The 23,701-nt window shown below is 50.0% G+C and overlaps 2 protein-coding genes across 3 annotated transcripts in view; one reads left to right on the top strand and one right to left on the bottom strand.

Annotated features, from left to right (window-relative positions):
- The window catches only part of PLEKHJ1 (pleckstrin homology domain containing J1), an 81,605-nt gene extending 61,464 nt beyond the window's left edge, over positions 1 to 20,141 (bottom strand). The window contains exon 1 of one of the 2 annotated variants that reach the window (XM_063914789.1): positions 19,898 to 20,141. In XM_063914789.1, the coding sequence (XP_063770859.1) occupies positions 19,898 to 19,991 (94 nt within the window). In that variant the 5' untranslated portion in view covers positions 19,992 to 20,141. The remainder of the gene's footprint in view (positions 1 to 19,897) is intronic. The other variant, XM_063914791.1, reaches the window with a different exon arrangement.
- Positions 20,142 to 20,194: 53 nt separating this feature from the next.
- Positions 20,195 to 23,701, top strand: part of SF3A2 (splicing factor 3a subunit 2) — a 142,114-nt gene continuing 138,607 nt past the window's right edge. Inside the window, exons 1-2 of the mRNA XM_063914788.1 lie at positions 20,195 to 20,288; positions 21,893 to 22,055. Of these exons, the coding sequence (XP_063770858.1) occupies positions 21,930 to 22,055 (126 nt within the window). The 5' untranslated portion in view covers positions 20,195 to 20,288; positions 21,893 to 21,929. The remainder of the gene's footprint in view (positions 20,289 to 21,892; positions 22,056 to 23,701) is intronic.

The following is a 23,701-nucleotide window of genomic DNA, read 5'->3' as shown; positions in this document are numbered from 1 at the left end:
CCAGAATCAGCTCTGCTTGCTATAATGGCGCCCAAACGCTGACAGGAAGTGAGGGAGAGAGAGACATGCAGCTCCAGGGCAGGAACATTTACTCTAAATGGTGCCCTGGGGCTGGGGGAGGGGCTACAGGTCAAAGCCTTATCCCCCTGCTGAACTTCACCACCGGGTACTGGGGGCTTAATAACGAGTTTTATGGTAAGAACTTACCTTTGTTAAAACTCTTTCTGCGAGGTACACTGGGCTCCACAAGGAATGGACAATGGGGTGTAGAGTAGGATCTTGATCCGAGGCACCAACAGGCTCAAAGCTTTGACTGTTCCCAGAATGCATCACCCCACCTCCCTGCACAGGATCTCAGTTTTTAGTTAACCAGTCCAATGCAGTAGCAGGAAAAGAGACGACAACGGTTAGTAGCCACAACACCGCAAACTCACGACAGGAGACGTGTCAGCGGCTAATGCCATACCAACACAAAGAAGCTAAGTGCGTCAGGGTGGGCGCCTTGTGGAGCCCAGTGTACCTCGCAGAAAGAGTTTTTACAAAGGTAAGTTCTTACCATAAAACTCGTTTTCTGCTGCGGGGTACACTGGGCTCCACAAGGAATGGACAATGAGGATGTCCTAAAGCAGTTCCTTATGGGAGGGGACGCACTGTAGCGGGCACAAGAACCGAGCATCCAAAGGAAGCATCCTGGGAAGCGGCAGTATCGAAGGCATAGAACCTTATGAACGTGTTCAGAGAGGACCACGTAGCCGCCTTGTACAATTGTTCAAGGGTCGCACCACGTTGGGCCACCCAAGAAGGTCCAACAGACCAAGTAGAATGGGCCTTAATGTGATCAGGAGCAGAGAGACCAGCCTTCACATAAGCATGTGCAATCACCATTCTAATCCATCTGGCCAGAGTTTGCTTGTGAGCAGGCCAGCCCCGTTTGTGAAACCGAAACACAACAAAGAGAGAATCAGATTTCCTAATAGGAGAAGTTCTCTTCACATAGATACGGAGAGCCCGTACCACATCCAAAGACCGCTCTTTGGAAGACAGATCAGGAAAAACAAGTGCCAGAACTACAATCTCCTGATTAAGGTGGAACGAAGAAACCACCTTAGGTAGATAGCCGGGACGAGTCCTAAGAACCGCCCGGTCACGGTGAAATATCAGATAAGGACAAGGCACCCAAATCCGACACTCTTCTAGCTGAAGGAATAGCCAGCAGAAACACCACCTTAAGGGAAAGCCACTTAAGGTCAGCTGAACCAAGAGGTTCAAACGGAGACTCTTGTAACGCCTCCAAAACCACCGACAAGTCCCAAGGAGCCACAGGCGGGACATAGGGAGGTTGGATACGCAACACGCCCTGAGTAAAGGTATGCACATCAGGTAAGGTCGCAATTTTTCTCTGAAACCACACCGACAAGGCAGATATTTGAACCTTGAGGGAGGCCAGATGCAGGCCTAAGTCCAGGTCCTGCTGAAGAAAAGCCAACAACTTGGCTATACTAAACTTGGAAGCGTCATAATCGTTAGATGAGCACCAAAGTAAGAATGCCAGACCCTATAGTAAAGCAGAGCAGAAGCCGGTTTCCGGGCCCGCAACATAGTTTGAATGACCGCCTCAGAAAACCCTTTAGCCCTTAAGACGGAAGTTTCAAGAGCCACGCCGTCAAAGACAGCCGGGCTAGGTCCTGGTAGACACAGGAGCCCTGAACGAGGAGGTCTGGGCGTTGTGGAAGTAAAATTGGACGCTCTGACGATAGGCCTTGCAGGTCTGAGAACCAGTGCAGTCATAGCTGAAGCTATGAGAAGCAGAATTCCTTTTTCTTGCTTGAATTTCCGAATTACCCTGGGCAGGAGTGACACCGGAGGGAACACGTACGGCAGCCGAAACCTCCACGGTACCGCCAGCGCATCCACAAATGCTGCTTGAGGATCCCTTGTCCTTGCTCTGAAGATCGGAACCTTGCGATTGTGTCGAGACGCCATCAGATCTACGTCTGGAAGGCCCCACTTTTCCACTAGGAGTTGAAACACTTCTGGATGGAGGCCCCACTCGCCGGCATGCACGTCCTGATGACTGAGAAAGTCCGCTCCCCAATTCAGGACTCCCGGAATGAATATTGCCGATATGGCCGGTAGATGGCGTTCTGCCCACTGCAGAATCCGTGAGACTTCCTTCATTGCTAGGCGGCTTTGAGTGCCGCCTTGATAATTTATGTAAACCACTGTGGTGGCGTTGTCCGTCTGTACTTTAACAGGACAGTTCTGAATTAAATGCTGGGCTAGGTTCAAGGCATTGAAGATCGCCCGCAACTCCAGAATATTGATCGAGAGGAGGGACTCCTCCTTGGTCCACCGCCCCTGAAGTGAGTGTTGCTCCAGCACCGCGCCCCAACCCCTTAGACTGGCATCTGTCATCAACTGGACCCAGTAGGATATCCAGAACGGACGGCCCCTGCGCAGTTGTTGGTCCCGGAGCCACCAGAGCAGCGACAGACGGACCTCCGGAGTCAATGAGATCATTTGAGACCTGATCCGGTGAGGCAGGCCGTCCCATTTGGCTAGAATCAGCCTCTGGAGAGGGCGAGAGTGAAATTGAGCGTACTCCACCATGTCGAATGCCGACACCATGAGCCCCAGCACCTGCATCGCCGAATGTATCGACACTTGCGGACGAGATAGGAAGCAACGAATCCTGTCCTGAAGTTTCAGGACTTTCTCCTGAGACAGGAACAACTGCTGGTTGCGAGTGTCCAATAGTGCTCCCAGATGCACCATGCTCTAAGCAGGGATCAGGGATGACTTCTTCCAGTTGATGGTCCGGTTTCTGCAAGCCCACGGGTGGCTCGTCACATCTGGATGACGCAGGAGAAGTTCTGGGGAATTTGCCAGGATTAACAAGTCGTCCAAATACGGCAGTATCCTGACCCCTTGACGGCGGAGTACCACCGTCATCACCGCCATGACTTTTGTAAAGACTCGCGGAGCCGTTGCTAAACCAAAAGGTAACGCCCGAAACTGGTAATGGCAGTTGCCAATCGCAAATCTCAGGTATTGCTGATGAGACACTGCTATAGGAATATGCAGGTAAGCATCCTGTATATCCAGGGAGACCATGAAGTCCCCAGGTTCCAAGGCCAGAACTATAGAGCGAAGGGTTTCCATTCGGAACTTGGAAACCTTCACAAACCTGTTCAATGCCTTGAGGTTGAGAATGGGCCGGGAGGACCCATTCGGTTTCGGGACTAGAAACAGCGGAGAATAGTACCCCCGGCCCCTCTGCGCAAGAGGTACCTGTACTACAACTCCTGTATCCAGGAGGGTCTGTACCACCGAATGTAGAGTGTTTGCCTTTGTCTTGTCCAACGGGACATCTGTCTGGTAAAATCGATGAGGGGTTCGGTTGACGACTTCCGATACCCAGGCATCTGGAGTGGTCTTCAACCATTCCTGGGTATACCCTAGAAGCCGGCCCCCCACCCGGGGATCCCCCAGAGGGAGGCCCGCCCCGTCATGCGGCAGGCTTATCTGTCTTGGAAGCTGGCTGACGGCCGCCCAGGCTCTTTTGGGCTTAGGCTCACCAGGTTTGGAACTGCGGGCCTGCTTGTTGTACGCCTAACCTTTTGCTTTACCTGAAGGACGAAAGGGGCGAAAGGAAGTACCTTTAGCCTTCAGCACAGAAGGAGCAGTACTTGGCAGACAGGCAGTTTTGGCAGTAGCCAAGTCAGCCACAATCTTATTTAAATCCTCCCCAAACAGAATATCTCCCTTGAAAGGGAGTACCTCCAGGGTTTTTCTAGAGTCCAGATCCACAGACCAGGATCTCAGCCACAATATCCTGCGAGCCAGGACTGACATAGTAGAGGCCTTGGCTGCTAGAATACCGGCATCAGAAGCCGCCTCTTTAATATAGTGAGAAGCTGTGACAATATAAGACAAGCATTGTCTAGCAGGGTAAGAGGAGATTTCAGCATCTAACTCCAAGGCCCATGCTTCAATAGCCTCTGCCGCCCAAGTAGCTGCAATAGTGGGCCTTTGTGCAGCACCCGTGAGGGTGTAAATCGCTTTCAGACAACCCTCCACACGTTTATCCGTAGGCTCTTTTATAGACGTGACGGTGGTGACCGGTAGAGCTGAGGAAACCACCATCCTAGCCACATGCGAGTCCACTGGAGGAGGCGTTTCCCAATTCTTAGAAAGCTCCGGCATGAGGGGATAGCGAGCCAGCATCTTCTTTTGAGGCACAAACTTCGTACCCGGGTTTTCCCAGGGTTCCTGACGTATATCAATTAGGTGGTCAGAGTGAGGTAAAACTTGTTTAATCACCTTTTGACGTTTGAACCCATCTGGTTTCTTAGGAGGAACGGATGGCTCGGGATCATCCGTAATCTGTAAAATTAACTTAATAGCGTCCAAAAGATCAGGAACATCCACATGTGAACCACCCTCCCCATCAGCCGTATCGGAGTCAGAACCTGTGGGGTCAGTGTAAGTGCCGTCTTCATCCGACGAGGTGTCAGTGACAGCAGTGGATTGTGAGGAGACAAGCGCTCACTTAGAGGACCCCTTGGACGTAGGCGAGCGACGGTCAGACTTTTTAGTAGACATGGACTGGTTTAACTTCTTTATTTGAGCAGATAAATCGTCTGCCCACGGCAGGTTAGCTGCAGGGACCACAAACGGTTGCACCGGCATTGGGGGTCCCATAGGGGGTGTTAGGTTTATGAACTAGCGCATGCAGAAGCGTGGTAAAAGCGGCCCACGGCGGGTAATTATTTACCCCCGTTGCCACCGTCCCACTGGGGGGCAAGGAGCCTCCAGAACCAGAGCCCAAAGCTGCTATATTCTCCTCATAGGTATCTGCGGCTTCAGCAACACCGGCAGTGTGTTCAGCCCCAGAACCGTTACCCTCAGAAGCAGACATGATATAACTTGCAGTATCAGGTAACACAGTACAATTTTTCAGCAGCACAATACCTCTAGCCCAAACCCCTGCGCAGTGTAGTCAGCACCAGCAGAGATAAAGGAGAGATATGGTGACTAAATCACAGAGAAAAATACGTAATACAGTATATCTTTGTGAAAATCCTATATTAGATAAAACCTGATGCACCAAGCCCCCTCAGGTTATAGAATATAGGGATAGCAGGTTAAGTGAAAGACACGAAATGGACACTACTCAGCTATCAAATGCACACACAAATAGTCACAGTCTGTACAATGCAGAGGTTATTACTAACAATAATACTGCACTGGACTAGCTTACACAGCTATATAACAATAGATATAACAGTACACAGTAAGAACTGGATGTATATCACAGGGTAATTGTACTAGAAAACCCTGACTATATGCACTCTTTCTTAACTAACACTGACTAAAAAAGGCAGGTAGAATACTTAAGTGTCTTGTAAAGTCACAGCACTGACAACCAGGCGGCTTTACATAGGAGGATTTGCCCAAGCATTCCCAGGACCAGTGAGCTGAGGGATAATGGCGTCGCAGACACTGCCAGGGAGTGAGGGAGAGACAGATATGCAGCTCCAGGGCGGGAACATTTGCAGAAAAAGGCGCCCTGGGGCTGGGGGAGAGGCTTCAGGTCCAAGCTCTATCCCCCTGCTGGCAAAACCACCGGGTACAGCGGGCTCTAATAAAACGGTTTATAGAGAAAACCTGACCTGTCCCATGCCTTGGTGATCTAGTGGGATCGCCTGTACTGCCACAGTGTCCACCGCCAGTACGCGCAAACCCGCCTCCCACTGACCGCGCCGGATAGCGATAAAGACCGGGTCCCGCAAGCGGGACCCACTTACCACCTCCCGAAGCGCGGCCACGCGATCCCGGAGAGCCCCCGTCGTGTGTGCCTGACAAGAAAAAAACCGGAGCCTCCTGCTGTAGTTACCCGGCAACCAGGGCTCAGGAGTGTACAGCGCCGCTGGGGAGAGCCGGAGCTGCAGCCGTGAATGTCCACTGACATATAACACTGCTGCTGCCCTTGAAGTCTTCACTTTTTTCCTCAGAAAAAAAAGCTCTTCTTAGGGCTGCCTGGGGCAGCCCCTCTGTTAAGTGCCTGCTACTGCAGCACCAACTACAAAACTTAGATCCTGTGCAGGAGGCGGGGTGATATAGGAGGTGACGCTATGCATTCTGGGAACAGTCAAAGCTTTGAGCCTGTTGGTGCCTCGGATCAAATCCTACTCTACACCCCATTGTCCATTCCTTGTGGAGCCCAGTGTACCCCGCAGCAGAAAAAACTGTTTTATGAGAGAAAACCGACCTGTGCCCATACCCTGGTGGTCTAGTGGGGTACCTGTATTACTCCAGTGTCCACGCCAGCACGCGCGGGATTGCAATTTACAACGGGTCCCGTCGAGATGACCCCCCCCCGTACCGCCTTCCTGAGTGCGGCCACACGATCCGGGAGAGCAGCGGTCGTGTGTGTGACTAACTTGGAATAAAACCAGAGCCTCCGCTGTAGGTACCCAGCAACCAGGGCGCGGGTGTGTATAGCGCTGCTGGGGGAGATGATGGAGCTGCAGCAGGAGATGTCTGACTGACATCTAACACAGTGTCTCTGCTGCAGCCCTTGAAGTCTTCAATATTCTTTAAAAGCTTCTCTCAGGGCTGCTGGTGCAGCCCCCCTGTTATGTGCCTGCTTACTGCATGGCACCAACTACAAAACTGAGCTCCTGTGCACGGAGGCGGGGTTTTAGAGGAGGCGGCGCTAGGCATTCTGGGAACAGTCAAAGCTTTTAGCCTATATATATTGGTAGATGCTCAATTAGCTTAGTGATATCATTCAGGTGCTCGAAAGGGAGGGGTATTTCTAAGCAAGAAAAAAAGGCATTGGTTTCCCCCAGCACCCTGAATGATAACCGTAACCAGATGTAAATTCCACATGATAATAGAATTCAGAGATCTTCGTTACACATATTTGCGCAAATGTGTGAATAAGCCCCAAAGCCGCATCAAGGCGTCTCTGTATATTTGGGGTCCCTAGCGCTATATCTAGGTGCAGGGTGTGGCACCCCAAAACACCAGCATAAGCCAGAAAGCCCAGCGTAGCATACCAGTGAAAAAACTATAGTCTTAATGAATTAGTATTTAGGAAGCCGAAGCTATAAAGTGATACAAAAATGAAATGCAATTAAAAAATAAGAATTTACTTACCGATAATTCTATTTCTCGGAGTCCGTAGTGGATGCTGGGGTTCCTGAAAGGACCATGGGGAATAGCGGCTCCGCAGGAGACAGGGCACAAAAAGTAAAGCTTTAGGATCAGGTGGTGTGCACTGGCTCCTCCCCCTATGACCCTCCTCCAAGCCTCAGTTAGGATACTGTGCCCGGACGAGCGTACACAATAAGGAAGGATTTTGAATCCCGGGTAAGACTCATACCAGCCACACCAATCACACTGTACAACCTGTGATCTGAACCCAGTTAACAGTATGATAACAGCGGAGCCTCTGAAAAGATGGCTCACAACAATAATAACCCGATTTTTGTAACTATGTACAAGTATTGCAGATAATCCGCACTTGGGATGGGCGCCCAGCATCCACTACGGACTCCGAGAAATAGAATTATCGGTAAGTAAATTCTTATTTTCTCTATCGTCCTAGTGGATGCTGGGGTTCCTGAAAGGACCATGGGGATTATACCAAAGCTCCCAAACGGGCGGGAGAGTGCGGATGACTCTGCAGCACCGAATGAGAGAACTCCAGGTCCTCCTTAGCCAGGGTATCAAATTTGTAGGATTTTACAAACGTGTTTGCCCCTGACTAAGTAGCCGCTCGGCAAAGTTGTAAAGCCGAGACCCCTCGGGCAGCCGCCCAAGATGAGCCCACCTTCCTTGTGGAATGGGCATTTACATATTTTGGCTGTGGCAGGCCTGCCACAGAATGTGCAAGCTGAATTGTATTACACATCCAACTAGCAATAGTCTGCTTAGAAGCAAGAGCACCCAGTTTGTTGGGTGCATACAGGATAACAGCAAGTCAGTTTTCCTGACTCCAGCCGTTCTGGAACCTATATTTTCAGGGCCCTGACAACATCTAGCAACTTGGAGTCCTCCAAGTCCCTAGTAGGCGCTAGGCACCACAATAAGCTGGTTCAGGTGAAACACTGACACCACCTTAGGGAGAGAACTGGGGACGAGTCCGCAGCTCTGCCCTGTCCGAATGGACAAACAGATATGGGCTTTTTTGAGAAAAAAACCACCAATTTGACACTCGCCTGGCCCAGGCCAGGGCCAAGAGCATGGTCACTTTTCATGTGAGATGCTTCAAATCCACAGATTTGACTGGTTTTAAACCAATGTGATTTGAGGAATCCCAGAACTACGTTGAGATCCCACAGTGCCACTGGAGGCACAAAAGGGGGTTGTATATGCAATACTCCCTTGACAAACTTCTGGACTTCAGGAACTGAAGCCAATTCTTTCTGGAAGAAAATCGACAGGGCCGAAATTTGAACCTTAATGGACCCCAATTTGAGGCCCATAGACACTCCTGTTTGCAGGAAATGCAGGAATCGACCGAGTTGAAATTTCTTCGTGGGGCCTTCCTGGCCTCACACCACGCAACATATTTTCGCCACATGTGGTGATAATGTTGTGCGGTCACCTCCTTCCTGGCTTTGACCAGGGTAGGAATGACCTCTTCCGGAATGCCTTTTTCCCTTAGGATCCGGCGTTCCACCGCCATGCCGTCAAACGCAGCTGCGGTAAGTCTTGGAACAGACATGGTACTTGCTGAAGCAAGTCCCTTCTTAGCGGCAGAGGCCATAAGTCCTCTGTGAGCATCTCTTGAAGTTCCGGGTACCAAGTCCTTCTTGGCCAATCCGGAGCCATGAGTATAGTTCTTACTCCTCTACGTCTTATAATTCTCAGTACCTTAGGTATGAGAAGCAGAGGAGGGAACACATACACCGACTGGTACACCCACGGTGTTACCAGAACGTCCACAGCTATTGCCTGAGGGTCTCTTGACCTGGCGCAATACCTGTCCCGTTTTTTGTTCAGACGGGACGCCATCATGTCCACCTTTGGTATTTCCCAACGGTTCACAATCATGTGGAAAAACTTCCCGATGAAGCTTCCACTCTCCCGGGTGGAGGTCGTGCCTGCTGAGGAAGTCTGCTTCCCAGTTTCCATTCCCGGAATGAAACACTGCTGACAGTGCTATCACATGATTTTCCGCCCAGCGAAAAGTCCTTGCAGTTTTTGCCATTGCCCTCCTGCTTCTTGTGCCGCCCTGTCTGTTTACGTGGGCGACTGCCGTGATGTTTTTCCCACTGGATCAATACCGGCTGACCTTGAAGCAGAGGTCTTGCTAAGCTTAGAGCATTATAAAATTACCCTTAGCTCCAGTATATTTATGTGGAGAAAAGTCTCCAGACTTGATCACACTCCCTGGAAATTTTTTCCTTGTGTGACTGCTCCCCAGCCTCTCGGGCTGGCCTCCGTGGTCACCAGCATCCAATCCTGAATGCCGAATCTGCGGCCCTCTAGAAGATGAGCACTCTGTAACCACCACAGGAGAGACACCCTTGTCCTTGGATATAGGGTTATCCGCTGATGCATCTGAAGATGCGATCCGGACCATTTGTCCAGCAGATCCCACTGAAAAGTTCTTGCGTGAAATCTGCCGAATGGAATTGCTTCGTAGGAAGCCACCATTTTTACTAGGACCCTTGTGCAATGATGCACTGACACTTTTCCTGGTTTTAGGAGGTTCCTGACTAGCTCGGATAACTCCCTGGCTTTCTCTTCCGGGAGAAACACCTTTTTCTGGACTGTGTCCAGAATCATCCCTAGGCACAGCAGACGTGTCGTCGGGAGGAGCTGCGATTTTGGAATATTTAGAATCCACCCGTGCTGTTGTAGCAGTATCCGAGATAGTGCTACTCCGACCTCCAACTGTTCCCTGGACTTTGCCCTTATCAGGAGATCGTCCAAGTAAGGGATAATTAAGACGCCTTTTCTTCGAAGAAGAATCATCATTTCGGCCATTACCTTGGTAAAGACCCGGGGTGCCGTGGACAATCCAAACGGCAGCGTCTGAAACTGATAGTGACAGTTCTGTACCACGAACCTGAAGTACCCTTAGTGAGAAGGGCAAATTTGGGACATGGAGGTAAGCATCCCTGATGTCCCGGGACACTATATAGTCCCCTTCTTCCTGGTTCGTTATCACTGCTCTGAGTGACTCCATCTTGATTTGAACCTTTGTAAGTGTTCAAATTTTTTTGATTTAGAATAGGTCTCACCTAGCCTTCTGGCTTCAGTACCACAATATAGTGTGGAATAATACCCCTTTCCTTGTTGTAGGAGGGGTAATTTGATTATCACCTGCTGGGAATACAGCTTGTGAATTGTTTCCCATACTGCCTCCTTGTCGGAGGGAGACCTTGGTAAAGCAGACTTCAGGAGCCTGCGAGGGGGAAACGTCTCGACATTCCAATCTGTACCCCTGGGATACTACTTGTAGGATCCAGGGGTCCTGTACGGTCCCAGCGTCATGCTGAGAGCTTGGCAGAAGCGGTGGAAGGCTTCTGTTCCTGGGAATGGGCTGCCTGCTGCAGTCTTCTTCCCTTTCCTCTATCCCTGGGCAGATATGACTCTTATAGGGACGAAAGGACTGAGGCTGAAAAGACGGTGTCTTTTTCTGCAGAGATGTGACTTAGGGTAAAAACGGTGGATTTTCCAGCAGTTGCCGTGGCCACCAGGTCCAATGGACCGACCCCAAATAACTCCTCTTCCTTTATACGGCAATACACCTTTGTGCCGTTTGGAATCTGCATCACCTGACCACTGTCGTGTCCATAAACATCTTCTGGCAGATATGGACATCGCACTTACTCTTGATGCCAGAGTGCAAATATCCCTCTGCGCATCTCGTATATATAGAAATGCATCCTTTAAATGCTCTATAGTCAATAAAATACTGTCCCTGTCAAGGGTATCAATATTTTTAGTCAGGGAATCCGACCAAGCCACCCCAGCTCTGCACATCCAGGCTGAGGCGATCGCTGGTCGCAGTATAACACCAGTATGTGTGTATATACTTTTTATGATATTTTCCAGCCTCCTGTCAGCTGGCTCCTTGAGGACGGCCCTATCTATAGACGGTACCGCCACTTGTTTTGATAAGCGTGTGAGCGCCTTATCCACCCTAAGGGGTGTTTCCCACCGCGCCCTAACTTCTGGCGGGAAAGGGTATACCGCCAATAATTTTCTATCGGGGGGAACCCACGCATCATCACACACTTCATTTAATTTATCTGATTCAGGAAAAACTACAGGTAGTTTTTTCACATCCCACATAATACCCTCTTTTGTGGTACTTGTAGTATCAGAAATATGTAACACCTCCTTCATTGCCCTTAACAAGTAACGTGTGGCCCTAAAGGGAAATACGTTTGTTTCTTCACCGTCGACACTGAAATCAGTGTCCGTGTCTGTGTCTGTGGACCGACTGAGGTAAAAGGACGTTTTAACGCCCCTGACGGTGTTTGAGACGCCTGGACAGGTACTAATTTGTTTGCCAGCCGTCTCATGTCGCCAACCGACCTTGCAGCGTGTTGACATTATCACGTAATTCCATAAATAAGCCATCCATTCCGGTGTCGACTCCCTAGAGAGTGACATCACCATTACAGGCAATTTGCTCCGCCTCCTCACCAACATCGTCCTCATACATGTCGACACACACGTACCGACATATAGCACACACACACAGGGAATGCTCTGATAGAGGACAGGACCCCACTAGCCCCTTGGGGAGACAGAGGGAGAGTTTGCCAGCACACACCAAAGCGCTATATTTTACAGGGATAGCCTTATAATAAGTGCTCCCTTATAGCTGCTTTTATAAAATCACAATTTTCGCCAAATTTTGCCCCCCCTCTCTTGATTTAACCCTGTTTCTGTAGTGCAGTGCAGGGGAGAGCCTGGGAGCCTTCCTGACCAGCGGAACGGTGTGAGGAAATGGCGCTGTGTGCTGAGGAGATAGGCCCCGCCCCCTTTTCGGCTGGCTCGTCTCCCGCTTAAAAATGGATTCTGGCAGGGGTTAAATATCTCCATATAGCCCCGGAGGCTATATGTGAGGTATTTTTTGCCAAAAAAAGGATTTTCATTGCTGCCCAGGGCGCCCCCCCCCAGCGCCCAGCACCCTCAGTGACTGCCGTGTGAAGTGTGCTGAGAGCAATGGCGCACAGCTGCAGTGCTGTGCGCTACCTTAAGAAGACTGAGGAGTCTTCTGCCGCCGATTCTGGACCTTCTTCTCTTTTCAGCATCTGCAAGGGGGCCGGCGGCGAGGCTCCGGTGACCATCCAGGCTGTACCTGTGATCGTCCCTCTGGAGCTAATGTCCAGTAGCCAAAGAAGCCAATCCATCCTGCACGCAGGTGAGTTCACTTCTTCTCCCCTAAGTCCCTCGATGCAGTGATCCTGTTGCCAGCAGGACTCACTGTAAAATAAAAAACCTAAGCTAAACTTTTCTAAGCAGCTCTTTAGGAGAGCCACCTAGATTGCACCCTTCTCGGCCGGGCACAAAAACCTAACTGAGGCTTGGAGGAGGGTCATAGGGGGAGGAGCCAGTGCACACCACCTGATCCTAAAGCTTTCCTTTTTGTGCCCTGTCTCCTGCGGAGCCGCTATTCCCCATGGTCCTTTCAGGAACCCCAGCATCCACTAGGACGATAGAGAAATAAGAATTTACTCACCGGTAATTCTATTTCTCGTAGTCCGTAGTGGATGCTGGGGACTCCGTCAGGACCATGGGGAATAGCGGCTCCGCAGGAGACAGGGCACAAAATTTAAAAGTTTGACCACTAGGTGGTGTGTACTGGCTCCTCCCCCCATGACCCTCCTCCAAGCCTCAGTTAGGATACTGTGCCCGGACGAGCGTACACAATAAGGAAGGATTTTGAATCCCGGGTAAGACTCATACCAGCCACACCAATCACACCGTACAACTTGTGATCTGAACCCAGTTAACAGTATGATAACGTAGGAGCCTCTGAAAAGATGGCTCACAACAATAAACAACCCGATTTTTTTGTAACAATAACTATGTACAAGTATTGCAGACAATCCGCACTTGGGATGGGCGCCCAGCATCCACTACGGACTACGAGAAATAGAATTACCGGTGAGTAAATTCTTATTTTCTCTGACGTCCTAGTGGATGCTGGGGACTCCGTCAGGACCATGGGGATTATACCAAAGCTCCCAAACGGGCGGGAGAGTGCGGATGACTCTGCAGCACCGAATGAGAGAACTCCAGGTCCTCCTTAGCCAGGGTATCAAATTTGTAGAATTTTACAAACGTGTTCTCCCCTGACCACGTAGCTGCTCGGCAGAGTTGTAATGCCGAGACCCCTCGGGCAGCCGCCCAAGATGAGCCCACCTTCCGTGTGGAGTGGGCATTGACAGATTTAGGCTGTGGCAGGCCTGCCACAGAATGTGCCAGTTGAATTGTGCTACAAATCCAACGAGCAATCATCTGCTTAGAAGCAGGAGCACCCAGCTTGTTGGGTGCATACAGTATAAACAGCGAGTCAGATTTTCTGACTCCAGCCGTCCTTGAAATATATATTTACAATGCTCTGACAACGTCCAGCAACTTGGAATCCTCCAAATCGCTAGTAGCCGCAGGCACCACAATAGGCTGGTTCAGGTGAAACGCTGATACCACCTTAGGCAGAAAATGAGGACGCGTCCTCAATTCTGCCCTGTCCGAATGGAAAATCAGATATGGGCTTTTATACGATAAAGCCGCCAATTCCGACACTCTCCTGGCTGAAGCCAGGGCCAGTAGCATGGTTACTTTCCATGTAAGATATTTCAAATCTACCGATTTGAGTGGCTCAAACCAATGGGATTTGAGAAAATCCAAAACTACATTGAGATCCCACGGTGCCACTGGGGGCACAACCGGGGGCTGTATATGTAGTACTCCTTTTACAAAAGTCTGGACTTCAGGAACTGAAGCCAATTCTTTCTGGAAGAAAATCGACAGGGCCGAAATTTGAACCTTAATGGACCCTAATTTGAGGCCCATAGATAATCCTGTTTGCAGGAAATGTAGGAATCGACCCAGTTGAAATTCCTCTGTCGGGGCCTTCCTGGCCTCACACCATGCAACATATTTTCTCCAAATGCGGTGATAATGTTGTGCAGTCACCTCCTTCCTGGCTTTGACCAGGGTAGGGATGACCTCTTCCGGAATGCCTTTTTCCCTTAGGATCCGGCGTTCAACCGCCATGCCGTCAAACGCAGCCGCGGTAAGTCTTGGAATAGACACGGTCCCTGCTGAAGCAGATCCCTTCTTAGAGGTAGAGGCCACGGATCTTCCGTGAGCATCTCCTGAAGTTCCGGGTACCAAGTCCTTCTTGGCCAGTCCGGAGCCACTAGTATCGTTCTTACTCCCCTTTGCCGTATAATTCTCAGTACCTTGGGTATGAGAGGCAGAGGAGGGAACACATACACTGACTGGTACACCCATGGTGTTACCAGAGCGTCCACAGCTATTGCCTGAGGGTCTCTTGACCTGGCGCAATACCTGTCCAGTTTTTTGTTGAGGCGGGACGCCATCATGTCCACCATTGGTCTTTCCCAATGGACTACAATCATGTGGAAGACTTCTGGATGAAGTCCCCACTCTCCCGGGTGAAGATCGTGTCTGCTGAGGAAGTCTGCTTCCCAGTTGTCCACTCCCGGGATGAACACTGCTGACAGTGCTATCACATGATTTTCCGCCCAGCGAAGAATCCTTGCAGCTTCTGCCATTGCCCTCCTGCTTCTTGTGCCGCCCTGTCTGTTTACGTGGGCGACTGCCGTGATGTTGTCCGACTGGATCAACACCGGCTGACCCTGAAGCAGAGGTTTTGCCAGGCTTAGAGCATTGTAGATTGCTCTTAGTTCCAGTATATTTATGTGAGAGACGTTTCCAGGCTTGACCACACGCCCTGGAAGTTTCTTCCTTGTGTGACCGCTCCCCAGCCTCTCAGGCTGGCATCCGTGGTCACTAGGACCCAGTTCTGTATGCCGAATCTGCGGCCCTCTAACAGATGAGCACTCTGCAACCACCATAGCAGAGAGACCCTTGTCCTTGTCGACAATTTTATCCGCTGATGCATCTGCAGATGCGATCCGGACCATTTGTCTAGCAGATCCCACTGAAAAATTCGTGCATGGAATCTGCCGAATGGAATCGCTTCGTAAGAAGCCACCATTTTTCCCAGGACTCTTGTGCATTGATGCACAGACACTGTCCCTGGTTTTAGGAGGTTCCTGACGAGTTCGGATAACTCCCTGGCTTTCTCCTCCGGAAGAAATACCTTTTTCTGAACAGTGTCCAGAATCATCCCTAGGAACAGCAGACGTGTCGTCGGGATCAGTTGGGATTTTGGAAAATTCAGAATCCACCCGTGCTGTTGGAGCACTACTTGAGTTAGTGCTACTCCGACCTCCAGCTGTTCTCTGGATCTTGCCCTTATCAGGAGATCGTCCAAGTAAGGGATAATTAATACGCCTTCTCTTCGAAGAAGGATCATCATTTCGGCCATTACCTTGGTAAAGACCCTGGGTGCCGTGGACAATCCAAACGGCAGCGTCTGAAACTGATAATGACAGTTTTGTACCACGAACCTGAGGTACCCTTGGTGTGAAGGGCAAATTGGGACATGAAGGTAAGCATCCTTGATGTCCAAGGACACCATAAAATCCCCTTCTTCCAGATTCGCTATCACTGCTCTGAGTGACTCCATCTTGAACTTGAATTTTTGTATGTACAGGTTCAGAGATTTCAGATTTAGAATAGGTCTTACCGAGCCGTCCGGCTTCGGTACCACAAATAGCGTGGAGTAATACCCCTTTCCCTGTTGTAGAAGGGGTACCTTGATTATCACCTGCTGAGAATACAGCTTGTGAATGGCTTCCAATACCGTCGCCCTGTCTGAGGGAGACGTTGGCAAAGCAGATTTTAGGAACCGGCGAGGGGGAGACTTCTCGAATTCCAACCTGTAACCCTGAGATACTACCTGCAGGATCCAGGGGTCCACCTGCGAGTGAGCCCACTGTGCGCTGAAATTCTTGAGGCGACCCCCCACCGCCCCTGAGTCCGCTTGTAAGGTCCCAGCGTCATGCTGAGGCCTTTGCAGAAGCCGGGGAGGACTTCTGCTCCTGGGAAGGGGCTGCTTGCTGCAGTCTCTTACCCTTTCCTTTGCCTCGGGGCAAATACTGGAATCCGCATCACCTGACCACTGTCGTGTCCATAGACTTCTTCTGGCAGATATGGACATCGCACTTACTCTTGATGCCAGAGTGCAGATATCCCTCTGTGCATCTCGCATATAAAGGAATGCATCCTTTCATTGCTCTATAGTCAATAAAATACTGTCCCTATCAGGGTATCAATATTTTCAGTCAGGGAATCCGACCAAGCCACCCCAGCACTGCACATCCAGGCTGAGGCGATTGCTGGTCGCAGTATAACACCAGTATGTGTGTATATACTTTTTAGAGTATTTTCCAGCCTCCTATCAGCTGGATCCTTGAGGGCGGCCGTATCAGGAGACGGTAACGCCACTTGTTTGGATAAACGTGTGAGCGCCTTGTCCACCCTAGGGGGTGTTTCCCAGCGCGCCCTAACCTCTGGCGGGAAAGGGTATAACGCCAATAACTTCTTTGAAATTAGCAGTTTTTTATCAGGGGTAACCCACGCTTCATCACACACGTCATTCAATTCCTCTGATTCAGGAAAAACTACAGGTAGTTTTTTTCAGACCCCACATAATACCCCTTTTTGTGGTACTTGCAGTATCAGAGATATGCAAAGCCTCCTTCATTGCCGTGATCATATAACGTGTGGCCCTACTGGAAAATACGTTCGTTTCTTCACCGTCGACACTAGATTCGGTGTCCGTGTCTGGGTCTGTGTCGACCGACTGAGGCAAAGGGCGTTTTACAGCCCCTGACGGTGTTTGAGACGCCTGTACAGGTACTAACTGGTTTGCCGGTCGTCTCATGTCGTCAACCGACTTTTGCAGCGTGCTGACATTATCACGTAATTCCATAAACAAAGCCATCCATTCCGGTGTCTACTCCCTAGGGGGTGACCTCACCATTACCGGCAATTGCTCCGCCTCCACACCAACATCGTCCTCATACATGTCGACACACACGCACCGACACACAGCAGACACACAGGGAATGCTCTGATAGAAGACAGGACCCCACTAGCCCTTTGGGGAGACAGAGGGAGAGTTTGCCAGCACACACCAAAGCGCTATAATTATATAGGAACAACCTTATATAAGTGTTGTTTCCTTATAGCTGCTTAAATATATATAATATCGCCAAAAAATGCCCCCCCTCTCTGTTTTTTACCCTGTTTCTGTAGTGCAGTGCAGGGGAGAGCCTGGGAGCCTTCCTAGCAGCGGAGCTGTGTAGGAAAATGGCGCTGTGTGCTGAGGAGATAGGCCCCGCCCCCTATTCCGGCGGGCTCTTCTCCCGGTTTTTCTGAGACCTGGCAGGGGTGAAATACATCCATATAGCCTCATGGACTATATGTGATGTATTCTTTTTAGCCAGAAAGGTATTAACATTGCTGCCCAGGGCGCCCCCCCCCAGCGCCCTGCACCCTCAGTGACCGCCGGTGTGAAGTGTGCCTGAGCGCAATGGCGCACAGCTGCAGTGCTGTGCGCTACCTCATGAAGACTGAAAAGCCTTCAGCCGCCGGTTTCTGGACCTCTTCTTACTTCGGCATCTGCAAGGGGGTCGGCGGCGCGGCTCCGGTGACCCATCCAGGCTGTACCTGTGATCGTCCCTCTGGAGCTAGTGTCCAGTAGCCTAAGAAGCAAATCCATCCTGCACGCAGGTGAGTTCACTTCTTCTCCCCTAGGTCCCTCGTAGCAGTGAGCCTGTTGCCAGCAGGACTCACTGAAAATAATAAAACTATCAAAACTTTTACTCTAAGCAGCTCTTTATGAGAGCCACCTAGATTGCACCCTGCTCGGACGGGCACAAAACCTAACTGAGGCTTGGAGGAGGGTCATGGGGGGAGGAGCCAGTACACACCACCTAGTGGTCAAACTTTTAAATTTTGTGCCCTGTCTCCTGCAGAGCCGCTATTCCCCATGGTCCTGACGGAGTCCCCAGCATCCACTAGGACGTCAGAGAAATAGAGAAATAGTGTTTAAAAAAACTAATAAGTGAAAAGTGTTAATAGAATGTAAAGGTATGCCACACTAAGACCATCCAGCTCAGCCAGTCCAGAGGCACCACACCTCACACCTCCATTACCCCAATCTGGGTCTAAGATTAACCAGCAAGGAGCCACATGATAATGGCTCCTTACTACAATATGTCTAAGCTAAGAGCTACCTACCTTGGAGCAACCCCATAATGCTCCATGTGGCATGTCAGGGCCTGCACCTCCTCCTAATGCAGGAACCTCTCTGCCTCTCACAACATTGCGGTAAGCAGAGAAAAGCCCTGTTTAACGCAAAACAGGGCTTTTCTCTGCTGCATGAATAGACCCCTTATGCAGCAGAGAAAAGCCCTGTTTTGCGTTAAACAGGGCTTTTCTCTGCTTACCGCAATTCACAGAGCGGGTTACCGTGGAGAAGTCCCTGACTTCCCCAGCGGCACCCCCGCTCTGTGGCTGAATCGCATCACCATACCTTTGTATGGTGAGTGCGATTCATGAAGGTGCGGAAAGCTCTGCTTTCCGCTTCTCCATGGAGTTCAGGTTCGCCATCTCAGGACGGCGTAACCTGAACTGTGGTGCGGAGACATCAGGGAAGCTCAATGCTTCCCTGATCGCTGCTCTGCACCTCGCGCTGGCTCCGCCCCCAACCTCCCAGCAACCACTGCGGCTGGCCGGGAGGTCAACACCCTGCGCATGCGCAAAGGGACCGGCCGCTGGACCCCGCGCATCGCTGGGAAGGACCGCTGGAGAAGACCTCACCGCAGGAGCCCCAGACACCGCAGCGCATCGTCAGAAGGGTAAGTATACATGAATTGCTACTTATCACAGCTATACATCGCATCGAAGCGATGCGATACGATGTATAGGGGTCTATTCACGAAGCAGAGAAAAGCCCTGTTTTGCGGTAAACAGGGCTTTTCTCTGCTTACCGCAATTCACAGAGCTGGTTACCGTGGAGAAGTCTCTGACTTCTCCAGCGGTACCCCCGCTCTGTGCCTGAATCGCATCACCATACCTTTGTATGGTGAGTGCGATTCATGAAGGTGCGGAAAGCTCTGCTTTCCGCTTCTCCATGGAGTTCAGGTTCGCCATCTGAGGACGGCGTAACCTGAACTGCGGTGCGGAGACATCAGGGAAGCTCAATGCTTCCCTGATCGCTGCTCGGCACCTCGTGCTGGCTCCGCCCCCCGACCTCCCAGCAACCACTGCGGCCTGCCGGGAGGTCACTGAGCTGCGCATGCGCAAAGGGATCGTCGCTGGACTCCGCGCATCGCAGGGAGGGACCGCCGGAGAAGACGTCACCGCGGGAGCCCCAGACACCGCAGCGCATCGACGGAAGGGTAAGTATACATGAATTGCTACTTATCACGGCTATACATCGCATCGAAGCGATGCGATGTATAGTGATAAGTAGCAATTCTGATTTCATTTTCTACATGAATAGACCCCTTAGTGACAAGTAGCAATTCTGTTTTCGTTTACTACATGAATAGACCCCTTAGTACTTAATAAATCCAAAGCTGATCCTTACTAATTACCAGATGGGTCGTGTATGACAGCTGTGGGGGGAGTGAGGGGCACAGTAGGAGACAGGGAGAGTACAGGGGACACAAACGCCGCAAGTGATGGATGCGTAGCAGGGGCCAGTATCGATGTGCGGGGTCTCCGGGCCGGTCACACTCACCGCTGCCTTTCTTGGGAGCCCTCATGCTCAGCTCAGCCGCCTTCTCTGCTCTCTGCCTGGACAGAGACAGCAGCTCCTTCTCGTTGAAGCGCATGTTGCGCCCGGGGCCCTGAAACCCAATGACAGGAGCACAGAGTAGACACCGCAGCCCGTCTCTCACACACTGGGGCGTCGATAGCACATAGTTATGACCCCAGCAGGTACCCGCCGCGTTCACACCCGGAAGTATGCCTATGTCTGTGGGTGTGAGTGACTGTGTTAGTGAGTTGAGGTCTGATTAAAGTTTTCTCTAGAGCCACGTCATGTCCGGTCTGTAGCGCACGGCGTCCGTCGCCGCGCATTTATGGTACAGAGCTGTGGCGCTTGGAAGACGACGAGAGGTCCTGTACCAGTGAGTATACCGGGTAGCTGACCGTACTTGCCGCGGGGTTCCACGCACAGAGGGGGTGGGAGAGTAGGTTCCCAGTAGAGGGGCATTACCAGTGTCACACAGCGCTCTGAGCCCCTGTCTCTTCTTCGCAGTTACAGTGCTCTGGGGAGAGGAGTTTTCTTGTCTATGGTGCGTGGCCGGGGCTCTCCCTACAGATTGCTGCGGCACAGGCGGAGGGAATGCTCTGCCCCGCCGCCGTGGTTTTAGCGCAGCGTCTTTGCAGCATCGCTATCGCTGCTTGTGTGACACCAACCAGCTGGCGCACTTGTGCAGACAACACTGCGTAAGAAAAGGTCAGGGGATGAGGGCAGAGTAGAGATGTAAAAGGGATGGGTTGCCCCCAGTTTACATGATGCTATGGAAATCTAGGGGTTGATTTATCTAGCAATGGAGACAATGACGTTGCTCTTAGTAACCGATAAGCTTTGAAGAAGCATTTATCAAGTTTACTCTATAAAATGATGGGTATATGTTAGGTTTATGGCCCCTGTATATCTGGTATTTATTGGGGCAATGCCTCGATCCTGCGACAGCCGGGTAGGGAATATTAAACATGTTTAAAAATAGCAATGCCCCAATCCCGACCATTTTCAATTAGGGAATCTGACATTTTTAGTATGTTTAACTACCCCTGCGGATTGCCGATCATCGATGGCCACGGATCGGTGGTGCCAATGGGTTGGGAAATCGCAGCAGCAGATCTATGGGGGCCATTAGCTTCACATAGCTGACAGAGTATGCAGGTTTAGGCTTACACACCAGGTAATACTGCACACCAAATGATTGGACAATTAGAAAGATGGAAAAGTTGTGCAGGGGTTGTATGTATACAGAAGACACTCGGGGTGTGTATTTACTAAAGTGCAGTTTTACAGAAGTGAAGATGTTTCCCATAGCAACCAATCTGATTTTTCAGAGCATTTTCTAGAACAGGCATGTCCAAACTGTGGCCCTCCAGCTGTTGAGAAACTACACATCCCAGCATGCCCTGACACGGCTTTAGCATTCTTTGACAGCAAAACTGTCAGGGCATGCTGGGATATGTAGTTTCTCAACAGCTGGAGGGCGGCAGTTTGGACGTGCCTGATCTAGAACCTTTTAGAAGATAATAACTAGAATCTGATTGCTATGCGCAACATCTCCACTTCTATAAAAAAAAAAAAACTGCACTTTAGTAAATGTACCCCTATATGCAAAAGTCAGTGATAAGCTTTATTCAAAGTTCTGAGCAGGTGAGAGAGAATTTCTCTTCCTCACAAGATAAAAAGTGAGTGGCAGGGCAGTTCTTGAGTGGGATGGAACTCTGAAAAGCCTATATTTTAACCTGACCTTTTATGTATATAAAAGCCCTTTCCATTTTCTGAGAACTGGATGCATGATGGGTGCCTCATCTTCATGGAGTTCTTGAACCCTATAGAGAAATGCAATAAACTTGCATATAGGTTTTCTGCTGCACCTTATGCAAACTTCCATCTATACTGCTTCTTATCAGAGGAATACAGGGATATAAAAAAAAAAAAGCTGCCTATTTTAGGCCTTCACTTTTATTTATTGTGTCTTTACAGTTTTCTTCCCCTGTGTGTCCCTTAAGCCTCTCCAGCCATGGATTTCCAACACAGAGCTGGTGGAAAGACCGGCAGCGGTGGAGTTGCATCTGCATCTGAAAGCAACAGGGACAGAAGAGAACGTCTCAGGCAGCTGGCCTTGGAGACCATTGATATCAACAAGGTATTGAAATTATATTGGTCTCTACCATGGTAATGATTTAAGGTTCAAAAAGGGTTGAGATTGCCTAAAGGATAAATAAAAAGGGGCAGACCAGATGAGCCAAGTGGTTCTTATGTCGTCAAATTCTATGTTTCTATGATGATGGTAATGCCTATAAAGCACTGAAACGTTGATGATCAAACCTTGTGTTTGAACTTCTTGGATTTTGGAGCCGACTGTCGCCCCTAAAATGCATTATACAAATTATTCGTGAGGGCTCGAGTGCAGCTGTCTTGTTCTACGTGGAATACTGGGCTCTGGATGGTGATATATTTATCAGGGCTTGACAAATCCCAGGGGCCAGGTAGATTTTGCTGCCTAGCTACCAGATTTGGGAGGGAGGGAGGGAGGGAGGGAGCGAGCATATCCTCTTCAGCTCTAACAGCCCCAGCGGAGATTTTTGGAGGCATGCCTGTATTGCGGCAGACATTTCTTGCACAGGAGTGTCTGTTCCGGCCTGCTCTGTCTGCGGTCTCCAAATTCCAGCTGCATAGAGATCTCCAATAAGGGATGGCGTGGCCATGGATTGTGGCTTCGGAGGGAAAGTGCTGTGGCCACAGGGTAGGAAGGATTGTCTGCCCAGGGGAAGACTGCGGAGTGGTTGTTTGGCTGGAGGTATCCCCTCATTTGTGTGGCCGTGGGGTTTAGTTGCTCATTAATGTGGCCGCTGGGGAGGTGGGTTGTTGTTGTTTGCTTGGGGGTAGTGCAGTGTGGATGCGGAGGGCTGATATGCCAGGGGATATCCCCTTGGTTGTGTGGCTGTGGGGGTTGGTTTGCCTGGGGGTGGGAGGGGAAGCTGTTCAGTTATGTGGTGGGGGGGGTTCAGTTAGTTTCTCTTTATTGCGGGGGCACGGTGGTCTGGCTCCTACGTTTTCATCCTGGCTCCTAGATTTTACAATACAATATTTCACACAGTAATCCACTGCACTCACGATTCCCGGATTTGGGGTGCAAAACTGCCCTTGCGATACCAAGGTTCGTGATGCAAAATAGCAGGCAACCACATTGTATGAATAAAATCATAGCGCTCAGTACTCTCCATAATAAACTCACCATAGTAAACAGTGGGGTTTTAATACATGAATTAGTGCATTTAAGCTTGCAGCCCATGTCAAGCGACCTCATTTCACATCAAGTCCTACTCTATCACTCAGAATTATAAACCAGGTAACTGCTATCATATTAGAATTAAACTTTAGGTATGCTAACTGGCTTAAAACTCAGCTGTCTTCCGAGTAGTTTTGCAGCAGCTATGATTGGAGACTCTTACCTTTTATAAGCCATAAATCAGTTGGCAGGTGAGCTTTATACCAGTTAGCATATTTAAAGTTTTTTTCTAATGTAATAGCAGTTAACTGGTTTATAATTTTGAGTGATAGTGTAAGACTTGCATAGAAATTTGGTCCCTTGCAAGCCTACATGCATTGATCAGTTCTTGAACTAAAACCCTGCGGTTTATTATGATGAGTGCTGAGCTCTGTGATTATATCTATCTATCTGTCTATTTATCTCTGAGGAGCGCTCTTATTAAATGGACATTCCAATATTTATGTATATGAACTGAGGATGCCCTGTTAGTACCTTATAAACGCACACCCCCGAATGTC

The sequence above is a fragment of the Pseudophryne corroboree genome, chromosome 1 (genome assembly GCF_028390025.1).
Source record: "Pseudophryne corroboree isolate aPseCor3 chromosome 1, aPseCor3.hap2, whole genome shotgun sequence".
NCBI lineage: Eukaryota > Metazoa > Chordata > Amphibia > Anura > Myobatrachidae > Pseudophryne > Pseudophryne corroboree.
The sequence above is the reverse complement of the archived record's forward strand: the minus strand, read 5'-3'. Positions and strand labels throughout refer to the sequence as shown.